The sequence below is a fragment of the Theobroma umbraticum genome, unplaced genomic scaffold, assembly GCF_002168275.2.
Source record: "Theobroma umbraticum cultivar Fairchild unplaced genomic scaffold, ASM216827v3 scaffold_146.0, whole genome shotgun sequence".
In the NCBI taxonomy this organism is placed as follows: Eukaryota; Viridiplantae; Streptophyta; class Magnoliopsida; order Malvales; family Malvaceae; genus Theobroma; species Theobroma umbraticum.
In genome coordinates, this window is record NW_018397265.1 from 3,831,345 (window position 1) to 3,842,678 (window position 11,334).

The 11,334-nt window shown below is 33.9% G+C and overlaps 2 protein-coding genes across 4 annotated transcripts; one reads left to right on the plus strand and one right to left on the minus strand.

The window, feature by feature from the left end:
- The first annotated feature begins 3,714 nt into the window (after window positions 1-3,714).
- LOC110422572 (purple acid phosphatase 3-like) lies at window positions 3,715-6,217 on the plus strand. 2 transcript variants are annotated; one of them, XM_021436538.2, is made up of 7 exons: window positions 3,715-3,968; window positions 4,241-4,397; window positions 4,490-4,597; window positions 4,704-4,831; window positions 4,906-5,034; window positions 5,120-5,187; window positions 5,287-6,214. In XM_021436538.2, the coding sequence occupies exons 1-7, from the start codon at window positions 3,774-3,776 to the stop codon at window positions 5,498-5,500; spliced, it is 999 nt and encodes a 332-aa protein (XP_021292213.1). In that variant the 5' UTR covers window positions 3,715-3,773; the 3' UTR covers window positions 5,501-6,214. The 2 variants fall into 2 exon arrangements, with proteins under 2 accessions (XP_021292213.1, XP_021292214.1); XM_021436539.2 differs by having other exon boundaries at window positions 3,887-4,027; window positions 5,287-6,217.
- Window positions 6,218-7,364: 1,147 nt separating this feature from the next.
- LOC110422523 (alanine-tRNA ligase, putative (DUF760)) lies at window positions 7,365-9,803 on the minus strand. Of its 2 annotated transcripts, none has more exons than XM_021436475.2 (4): window positions 9,617-9,803; window positions 9,360-9,526; window positions 8,540-8,838; window positions 7,365-8,449 (listed from the first exon to the last, which is right to left on the minus strand). In XM_021436475.2, exons 2-4 carry the CDS (start codon window positions 9,516-9,518, stop codon window positions 7,615-7,617), a joined length of 1,293 nt encoding a protein of 430 aa, XP_021292150.1. In that variant the 5' UTR covers window positions 9,519-9,526; window positions 9,617-9,803; the 3' UTR covers window positions 7,365-7,614. The 2 variants fall into 2 exon arrangements, with proteins under 2 accessions (XP_021292150.1, XP_021292149.1); XM_021436474.2 differs by having other exon boundaries at window positions 9,360-9,537; window positions 9,617-9,801.
- Between the last annotated feature and the right edge of the window lie 1,531 nt (window positions 9,804-11,334).

An 11,334-nucleotide genomic window follows, 5' to 3' on the forward strand; every position in this document is an offset into this window, starting at 1 on the left:
TTTGGCTTCCCACCATGTGGCATCAGCTTCAATGGTTCTTGTCTTATGGTTCCAACCCAAACCTATTTCTTTGCCCTTCAATTGTTTACATAAAGTCCACTCATTCCTTAGACTATCCAATCTATTTTTCAATTTCTTTTGGGTATAGTTTTTATTAGCACGAGTATTAAATTCTTATACTACAACTTCCCATCTTTTAGTTATAAATGAAATTCTTGGTTTTTCACACTTACGAATCTCATCTGTACAAACTTAAAGTAAGATTTTAGTAGTGACCAAATCCCATTTTGCATTATGTTTTGGTTTATTTGAAATTTCAAAATTAAGTGGAGGCATTTCTTGACTAGCCATAAACTGCAACACAACATATAAAGCAATAAATATTGTGTCATCACTCAAACAATAAGACACCTAAATTTATTATGCAATCAACAGAATTTAGAAATGAAGGCTTCTATTTTTAGCTTACTATTTTGATAAACTTAGAATAATAATGTCTAATTCACATTATATCATGGTTTGTAAATTTTTCCTATTCCTCAAGAACTACCTTAAATTTGTGCGCTTCACTTACAATTTAGCAAAGGTTAGGGTGTGTTAGGGGTTGGCTTGTTTAGAGATTGTGGCTTGAAAATTGAAGAATTATGGTCATAAATTTTTAATTAAGAACAACCAAGTTTCAACTATATATTTGGACCGAGAGGGAATAAGATGAAGAGAACTTGAATACATATAACACTAATCCGATTCACAAAGCTTCTAGCTCAACAAAGGTTTTTGTTCTTAAGATCCAAGATTTTTTTTTTTTGGTGTGTTTGTGTAGTAAGAATATTAAACAATAATAGCGAGGGTTCATGATTAAGCTTGTTCTCTAACAACCGTATCACTTTTTCCACATTGTGATATCGATCTTGAACCAATTTCCACAAAGCCCATATAATCCTTCCAAACATCTAAGCAAGATCAATAATTAAGGATGGCTTATAACCCATAATTAATTAATTAATTTAAATCAGCATAAAATGCCATCTAAATTAATCAATTTATATGATCAGTGCAATCAAATTAATAATTAACAAGTGGACTAATGTATAAGATCAACATAATTAGCAATATGAAAATTTTCCCATCCCTCTAAATCAATTCCTTTAACAAGGAAATCAGATTATTAACATTAACAAATCATTACATATATAATGGTCGAAGATAATATGCCCTAGAAAAAGAATTTTATCAAACCTTGTAATAATTTCAAATGTAATTCAAATAAAGCACCAATATTTAATACTGTTTATCTTACATTATCACGAGTTGCATTGTGTATTTATATCTTTAAGTTATAAATTTTGTCTTTTTTTTTACGTACAATTTATGCAACTCTTAACGTTAATTATAACATTTTCAACATATAAATTGCAAGAAAATGAAAGCTTCTATGGCATTCCATGATCTCAATATCTATATTGGATAAGTTTTGGATTTTAGAAAAAGAATTCTTAGACATTTTTTTTTGCCCCATCCCACAGATCAACTTGATAAGCAATGGGGCCAATCATAAGTATCAAGGGGTATAATGTCAAAAGGAATTTACCCTTTGATACTTATGATTGATGCCAGCTTGTCTGTCCACTCTAAAGAATTTTTTTAATTAGTTCAAGAAAAATAAAGAACTAAAAACGTTACTTTTCTCTACTTGCCCCTTCTATTGGCTTCAAAGTTGAAAAGGAACAACAAAATTAAAATAGGAGAACAAAAATCAATCTATTTATTTAACTATAACTTTAACTTTAACTTTATGTATATCAAGTGTCATATATATACTTATTTAACTTTAACTTCTCAATTTTTATCTAATTTATTTCAACAACAATTGACCTATTTGACTTATTTCAATCATAATCAATAAATATTATATATACAAAAAAAAAGTTAAGAACAAATAAATGTCACATAATTTTCATATCAAACAATAAATTGAGAAATATCAAATAATAAAAAGAGTTTCCAAAACCCAAAAAAAAAGAATGATAAAAAATAAAATGAAAAAAAAAATAAAAAAAGAAAAAATAATACCTTAATGTAGTTTTGATTTTTTGGTTTTTGTTCTTCTTAATTTTTGTAAGAACAAAAAAAATCTCGATTTGCAGAAAAAGAGAGAGGAGAGAGAGATCGATAGGGAGAAAGGGAGGAGTATTTTTGAGAGAGAGGATGTTTATGGAAAAAAAATAACTCTCTTAATAAGTTGAAGTGTTTTTAATATAAAAAAAAAAAAAAGCTCCTAATTGGAGCTTTTTTTTAAGCTCTTTTTTTTTAAATTTTATTCTTTAAAAAAAAGTTACTTTTTTATAAGAACTTTTTACGAAATTCTGTTTAGTTCAACTTTTACTTTTAAGCAGTAGATAAGCTAAATATAAATTAGACCAAACAGGTACTTAAAGAACACAGCAGAAAATTAAAAGAAACAAAAGACTTAAAAAACAGTATAATTCTATTACCGTTGCCCCTTCAAACACCATTATTACCTCAATGTTAATAGGGTTGGCATTAAATTAGAAAATGGGCACCAATGAGGACACCAACTATAGCTAGGGATTTTTATTCATAAAAATACAAATAAATAAAATTCCTCAATAATGGAATTTAAAAAACGTTATAAGTGACAATATTTTTTGAAAATTTTTAAGTGAGAAAGTTTTTTTTATAATTTTGTAAAAAAGTGTTAGAAAATTTAGAAAAAAAATTTCAACATAAAATAATTTCTATTTATGAAAATTAAAATAAAATAATAAAATAAGAAACAAAAGAAAATTAAGAAATAGAAAAGAATTTAACTCAAACATTTTTATAATACCAAAATCCAACGATGGAACCTCTTCAATGAAATAGATGATTTTTTTGAATGTTCTTGAGGTGAAGCAACTCTCTTAATTTTCGTCAAGTGTAGAAAAAAGTTAAGGAGAGGTTCAAATATTATAAAAAATTAATAAAAATAGAAAAAAAATAATTAAGAAAAATAAAAGTTTATGAGAAATTAAAGCTTATTTATCAAGATTGAAAATAAAATAACACAAGATTAATTTACCATTCTTTGAATAGGCATTGTAAGATGTTAATATTTCCGCATGCATAACTGTTATATAAACAGGAGTCTATTCATTTTAGTAGACATAAGTCAAGCATAAAATTTCATTGGCTAAGATAGATTCAATTATGTAGCCAATTACATCTAAAAAAATTGATGATAACTCCTTTCTTAAATCAAACAATTGGGTTTTCGAACTGAAATATGGCAATACATAGAAAGTAATTGTTCAGAACTAATTACTGATTAAAAATTAACTAATAATACACGTGTAGGTTTTATAAGCTAGAGTTTTCTGCTCACTGTATCCATTTCCAAGGTCATCAATCCATCACGTGAATCTCTTCCTCTGGAACATGCCAAAAGAACATTGTACTCGATGAAATTCATGAGAAATTTCCAGGAAACATGTAAGAAGATACATGTGTGATTATCTTTATTCGGCTGTCCAGTCTTAATTATCTTTCCTTTGTCCCTTTGCATATAAAATGAAGGTACATATGTGATTATAGGGATGCCATGCAAGTTCTGGTTGTGGCTGTTACACTGTCTTCTAATATGTCACGTAAAAAACAAAACATTACTAACTAGTAAACAAATTCTTTCTTTCTATATATATATATACATACAAGCCCTTGGAAGAGCTAAGTGAATTCTATCCGTAAATTTCTTAAGTGATCCATCTGAGTTAATGGATGGTTCATGTAAGCATTTCATCTCGTTGAGCTTGGCCTGGCTAGCTTTCTTCTGTTTGTGCTTTACTTTTGTCTCAGCAGAGCTGCAGCGATTCCAACAGCCAGCAAAAGCCGATGGGTCACTTGGCTTTTTGGTGATAGGAGACTGGGGAAGAAAAGGAGCTTATAATCAATCGGAAGTGGCCCTTCAGGTCTCGTTACGGCCTTGCCATTTTTACGTATATTCTCCTGTTCCATATAAAATTGCTTGGTAGGTTAACAAAAACAAGATCCTTCGAAGAATATTTATTGTCAAAATTGTTCACATTGTAAGTTGCGTATTAAGAAGAAGAGAAGGCGTCATTTTCTGATTCATGCCCAAATATAAAGAAACTTTGATGCATTTTCTCATATCTCCGTGATGTATCATCACCATGGAAACAGACTTAGATCCTCAACTTTGGATTTTATTTTTGTTTCGTAGATGGGGAAGGTTGGAGAGAAACTAAGCATAGACTTCGTGGCCTCGACTGGCGACAATTTTTATGACAAGGGGCTGTCCAGCCCATGTGACCCTGATTTCAAGGACTCATTCACCGAAATCTACACTGCAAACAGCTTGCAAAAGCAATGGTATAGTGGTAAGCACACTGGAGCTGTTTGATTGTGAGGATTGACATTTCTTTCTTTCAGGACTCCTAATTTCCTCATGTTCTTTCTTTGATTGTGACAGTTTTGGGGAACCACGATTACATGGGAAATGTGCGGGCACAGTTGAGCCCCATTCTCCGGAGGATAGACAGCAGATGGCTTTGCCGAAGATCTTTTATAGTTAACACCGGTGAAAGGATTTTACAACTGCATTTATCTCAACAATTTATTTTATGAGGCAATAACCCAGTCCTAACTGGTTTACTGTTCTCTTGTCACTCAATAACAATGATTAGAAATCGCGGAATTGTTCTTCATCGACACCACTCCATTTGTTGACGAGTACTTCCGAAACCCAAAGCACCAAAAATTTGACTGGAGAGGAGTGATTCCCAGGAAGAAATACCTCAGGCGGGTTCTAAAGGTACAATATGTCTGACTGTAATCTTGCTATGAAAGTTGATAGCCGACCTGGTAAAAAACATTCAAACTGGACAGGACGTGGAATCGGCACTGAGGGAGTCGGTTGCTAACTGGAAAATAGTAATTGGACATCATCCCATCAGAAGCATGGGGCACCATGGTGAAACCAAGGAGCTCATAATGCAGCTTCTACCAGTCCTCGAGGTAATTAATACCTGCCTAATTTGTCGCAAAGCTGATAAGGTGCAGGATAAATATTTAAACTTTCATTCCTGAGCACTATTTCCAGGCAAACAATGTCGATATGTACATCAATGGGCATGATCACTGCTTGGAACACATCAGTAGCATCACAAGGTAAAATCAGTAATCCCCGCCCTGGACAACATCAGACCAGAGCACTCAAAACCTTTAAAATAATGTTCCTGACGGTAGCATTTGTGGTTTTATATGCAGCCCACTCCAATTTTTAACCAGTGGAGGAGGTTCAAAGGCATGGAAGGGTGACTTTCATTATTTAGACCGAGATGAAATGAAATTCTATTATGACGGCCAAGGATTCATGTCTGTAGAACTAACTCAAACCAATGCCAGGATTGTCTTCCATGATGTTTTGGGCAAAGTTCTGCATAGCTTAGATCTATCCAAGCAACTCTACACTGCAATGTAGTTTTTATAGTTTTGAGATTGAAGAATAATCCAGCAAGTCACTGCCTTGGAAGAACATCCAAAAATGTTTGTGAAAATGAAAAAAGAAAATAGAAAAAGGTAACAAAAATAAACAGGAATGGCAGCCACTCACATCAGAGATCTTTTTTTGTTCATAGGCCTGAGTGTAGCTAGGTGTTACGTTTATGGCAGTTCTCTGATCTGAAATTCTTGATCAAGCAAGATACAATAGAGAATATTGAATAAAGAAGAGAAGAGAAGAACTCCCTAAGCTTCATTAGTTTAATCACTTAATTAAATTCTTTGTATTCTGCATCAAGGCGTTTCTTGCAATACAATAGTATCTGAAATTCTGAATTTGCTGTAATACCCAACACCCAAATACGTCGACTCATTGGGACAATTGACACTCTAATAAAGTACCATTGGGACAATTGACACTCTAATAAAGTACCAGAATGCTTCGCATATGAGTCAAATCAGACCATAAAACTCACCTAAATGTAAGTGTGCTTTAAAGCCTGCCAATTAAAAGCAGCAAACATCTCAAAGTTACTGCCGTTATTCATCCAATATGATATTTGCCTTCGCAAAAGACAGCACCTATAATCACTAATTTATATTTATTCCATGAAATCAAAAAGATTTAGCACCCAGAAACCTCAAGTGGCCTTCTTTATCCTTCAGCCATCTCAACAATACAGGTAATTCAGAAGCTGGCATTACAAATAATTTGATGTGCTGATGAAAATATTATTTTAAACACTATACGCCCCCTTCACAAGACAGAATTTGAAAAGAACATTATCCATCAGTTTAGAACAGGGCTGTAACAAACAAGAAAACCTGGACCATTGTCCATACTGAAAAACTTAATCCATGAAGCATGGCAACCAAAACTAAGACACAGGAAGTCTATGTTCAAGAAAGTGCAAAGCTCAATCTCACTAGTAGGGTAGAACAACATGCGGACAGCAGAAAGAAAAGAAAAAGCTTAACCAATTTGCTTCCACTCCTAGTTTCTTAAAATCCAAACAAAGGAAAACTAACCCCTCTCATTTACACTAGTACCTCTCCCACCGTCTCTTCTTCCCTCTCTGTGATAGTTTTGAAACATAGCGAGGTCATTTCGAGTTGGTCAGTCTAACTAAACTAAGAGCCAACACAATAGTCTGGGCAATGAAAACCCAATACCAACAAACTGCTCAATTTGGTGCAGTTCTTCAATTTCCAAAAAAGAGTTGTAACCCCTACTGATTGCATTAAAGATAAAGTCTATACAAAAGATAACCAACAAGGCAATCAAACATCTATTAAACAAAAAAAAAAGTAATCAAACATATTTATCATGGACCTACTTCAGCTTTCTTCAATGATCAACTCAACCATAGATAGTTTATAAAAGTACCAAAAATGTTTATAATGTTGAAAAAACTAATTTAGATACATTTAAAATGTCATCAATCAACCAGCTTTATCAGTTAGGTCCCTGATAACAACTTACTTACGCTCCACATTTTCACATTCATTCCCTGCTTATTAAGAATTCAGAAGCAAAGCTAACTCAGTTTCTCCTTTCTCTTTGGTTTTCTTATTCCTTTTCTTTCTTGGGAGGGAGAAGAGGGGAGGAGGATGGTGTTTGCAATACCAGTATCATTCTAGAGTTTTGAATTCAGTGTCTAGTAGTTTAGAATTCAAGAATTAAACCTATATCCATACATCTATTTACATCAAGGTTTAGTGAGACAATGGATCCAACAAACAGGTAGCATGCACAGCTAAACTAATGCATCATGTTGACCCAATTCGGATAGATGATATTAAAAATGAATCAGATAACTCAAAACCAAATAACATGATTCGAATATCACAACTCAAAAGTTACTATTGCATATATTCATTCAAGTAATAGAATAAAGATGAAAGATAAGACGAATTTCACAAAAACAGCTGTGTCAATATGCAAATTCCAACAGAAAAACATTACTATATACAGAATAATCAGTGCAAATTAGTAAGTAACAATCACCAAATTTACACTCAATTAAACCATATTCTAGTCAGTTCAGTCCCTGCCACAAAGTTGGTTTTGGCAGGGATGAAATGCAACATAGCTTAATTCATAACAAAATGGTACCTTGAGTCTACGTAGCTTTCAACATCCCATAGAAAAGAACCAAAAGTAACAGCCTCCAAAACAAGTCTTTTCAAACCATTAAAGCTAATCTTAATAAGCTCATCCTTGGAAGAATCAACAGTCCCCTGAGGAGTTATAACAATCTCGGGTCTTCCAAACAGGGCCTCTGTGTGCTTCTCAATAATGCTAACAGCTTCTTTTGATCTTATTGCTGCAAATTTCAGAAGTGTCTCCCCATCAAAGGACATCACATAAGTCCGTAATCGACAGGGCTTTATCCCATGACCAAAACCTCCAGGACTGATGCTACCAGACCAAGATGACACTTCAGGGTCTGATGAAACAGCTTTATAGGAGTCTCCTAGACCAGCAGGTCTCATGTCCTCCCCGACAGATTGCTCAATACCACTCTCTTCACCATTTGAAGCATTTGGAAGAATTTTCATGGTCTTTTCAAGCTGAAACCGCTGGTCAACCCGCTTCAAGAAGTACCCGTACATGACTGATGCAGCATAGACCTGCCCAACCCTGAGTTTGCTTATCTGTGCTACAGATGTTGAGTCACCCAAGCGATTTCCCAGAATTAGAGCTAGGTGGTTTTGGATCATCTCGTAGGCTTCAGGTGAGTGAAGCTGCTCAAGTTTGTCTTCTTCGCTAGGCCACATGTCCACTCGACCAGAAGGATCTGTAGACGAGGGCATCATTGCAGGCACCAAAGAAACATTGGCATCCATAAACTTCTGTACAACCAAAGCATAGAGGATCTCTTCTAAAGCCTTTTTTCTCTCATTAGCCTTAACCTCAGCAATTCTCCTGCAATAAATTCAAAACTTTCAATGAGATTATAAATTTTCATGTCAAGTCTATCATAGTTATTACTATAGAGTAAGATGAGTCACCAACCTATACAACACTAAATCCGTGCCTGCTGAAGCAGATGGCTCTTCTTTCTTTTCCTCAGCATCACGATCAGTTTGAAGCTGTTCAAGCTGCTGCTCAACAGCTGCAGGCACAAGATGTGGATGACTTATCAAGATTTGAGACAAAAACTGCCCAATTGGAGACTCCATCTGCAGCGGTGCAATGGGAGCAGTGGGTTCAGCTGAGTCAGGAGATGATGATGCCCTCACAACCATGCCTCTCCTACTCCCCAAAGCCGTTCTTCTATTCCGTGGTTTTGAGTAGGAAAGTGGAGAATAATGCTGCAATGAATCGATAACCAGAAAACACCAAATTAAATACAGAGTTGCCAAGTATGTTCAACATCTACATGACTGCATCAATCCTAAAATGACCATCCCAAACAAAACTACAGCAATTGAATCATGAAAATCTGTTTAATAGACTCCACAAAAACAAAAATAAATGGAACCATCAAAACGCTAGCCCATGGAAAATGAAATTTCCATTCAATTAACAGGATGAAGCATCAACATATAGTACTATGTATTTTGGTGCATGCTAATCTCCATAAGAATTAAAAAAATCGTAATCAGCTGAAAAATGAGTTCCAGGCCAGGTCGGTTTGCCAGTATCAAGATTTTCCCTTCATTTTTTCCTCATAAAGTTCATATAAACGCAAAACAAAACCACAAATTCACACAACTATAAGAAGTAAATAATCTAACAACCAGAGTACATGTTAAAAAGAGAATGCCGGGAACCCCAAAAGAGGTAAAGATATCATAAGAAACATAAAAAAAGGTAGTAGCTAAATCGACACCTTAATCGAGAAGGGGAGGCGAGGTTTGGCAGCGAAACGTAGAAAATGGGGCTGGTTGGCAGTCAAAATAGCCGATCTGGTAACGGAGCTTGGAGGTCGACGTAGAGTCAAAGAAGATCCAACCACAGAGGCTGAGGCTGAGGCTGTAGCTGCATCCATCTTCAGCCCTAAAAAGATCCTATTTTCCATCACATAAAGAAAACTACCCCCACAAAGAAAAGCTACAGAGAACAACTTGGTCGGAGCAAAAGATTTACCTTGGAGAGTGGAGAGCAAGTATGAGATCGGGCAGAACGGGGATTTTTATTTTATTGATTTCTCTTGTTTGGTTCCACTGGGTTGTTGCCTGAGCCGGCCTGCCCGCTGTTCTAGCTGCTGGTTGAGAGTCGAGAGGGTGGTTTCGTAAAAAGAAGCTTGCCGTGCACCGCCTATTCTTATTAATACACCCATTTTTTCTCTTTTAATTGTTAAAAATGAAAATGTGATAAACATTAGCCTTCGATGCCTACCGCATAAATAAAAGGTGTTCTTGTTTGCGTTATTTACCGTATTGCCTTTGCGCTGAATTTTCTTTGTTTTTTGCACACGTCCGTATCCTCTTACGATATAAAATGCAAAACAATTTCTCTCTAAAGGGACATTTTAGTTTCTTTTATTTTAAAGTAATATTTTTATCTTTTATTATTTATATTATTAGTGAATACTTAAAAATTTATCTTTTATTATTTATATTATTAATCAATAATTCAGAAAAATATAAACACATCATTTATTATCTGCCAAATATGCATTTTTAGACATAAATGTTCTTTATATCAATTTTCTAATTTAAATATAATCTATTTAAAAAAATATACTTTTAAAATTGTAAACTGTTTCTTGAAACTTTTAAATTAAAATTCCTTTACTTTCTTTTTTTTTTCTTGATCAAATCATTTTTTTAAAAAAGGAGAATATGTCTAAATAATATAGAAAGACATTTATGTTTTTAGATATAATAGGTGATGTGATGTTGGAAGTTTTTTTCTTAATTATCGATTAACAGTGTAAATATTTTAAAAATTATAAATAACGTTTGAAAAAAAGGAATTAAAATGTCTTCTTTTTAAATTCAAATAATATACAAGGCCCTGTCTCCTGAATGACAAAATAAGGATAGTTTGGTAATTTAGACACTCCGTCAGAAGATTTTTTGATCTCAAGCCAGAGTAGGACAAGGTAAAGATTGAAGGGCCCCACTTGCAGACGGTTTTGATGGTTGAGAGCAGGGTCCCGTGGGCGGCTACGTAACCCGTTTCTGTGCAATCACTGGATTCCGAGTTGTCGGGTTTACGTGTTTTGTTTTGACTGGATTATTTCTTTTGTGGCTTTACATTTCTTGCGTTTTGCTTCGGTATCCACAAGCAAACATCAGACATTGCACTGGGGTTACAAAAGAATTATTGTCAGAAATGTTCATGAAAAAAGAATTTACAATTTTTCGTGCAAAAGGAAAGAGTATACATTCATTTGCACCTATTCAAGTGAAATTGAATGGTCATAATGAAAATTAAGATCATTGTTCACTCTTCAATATGGAGTGTAGCATTCTTGGTTTCGCAACTCATCATAGCCAAACATCTTGTCGTTGGTTATTCTTAATTTCATTACTTTTGGTGATTAAGCTTATAGTGAAAATTCTTCCTTGACTGATCAATACTTTTTCCATTGCAGCAAAAAAGTGTCAAGAACGAGCTGCTTACACTTGCAACAAAAATAATCATGTAAAACATACCCTATAAAGAGAAAGATTAGCCTGATAACTGTACGTGGAATCACTGGAGTCTTGATTGATACTATCTTTTGTTAAAGCATAAAACAATGTCGATGTAAAAAAATTGATTAAAATTAATACACAAATTAATTTCCAAAATAGTTAAGACAGGCAGTGATAAATAAGTGAAAAAAGGTAAAATCAAATAAAATCCTAACAAAA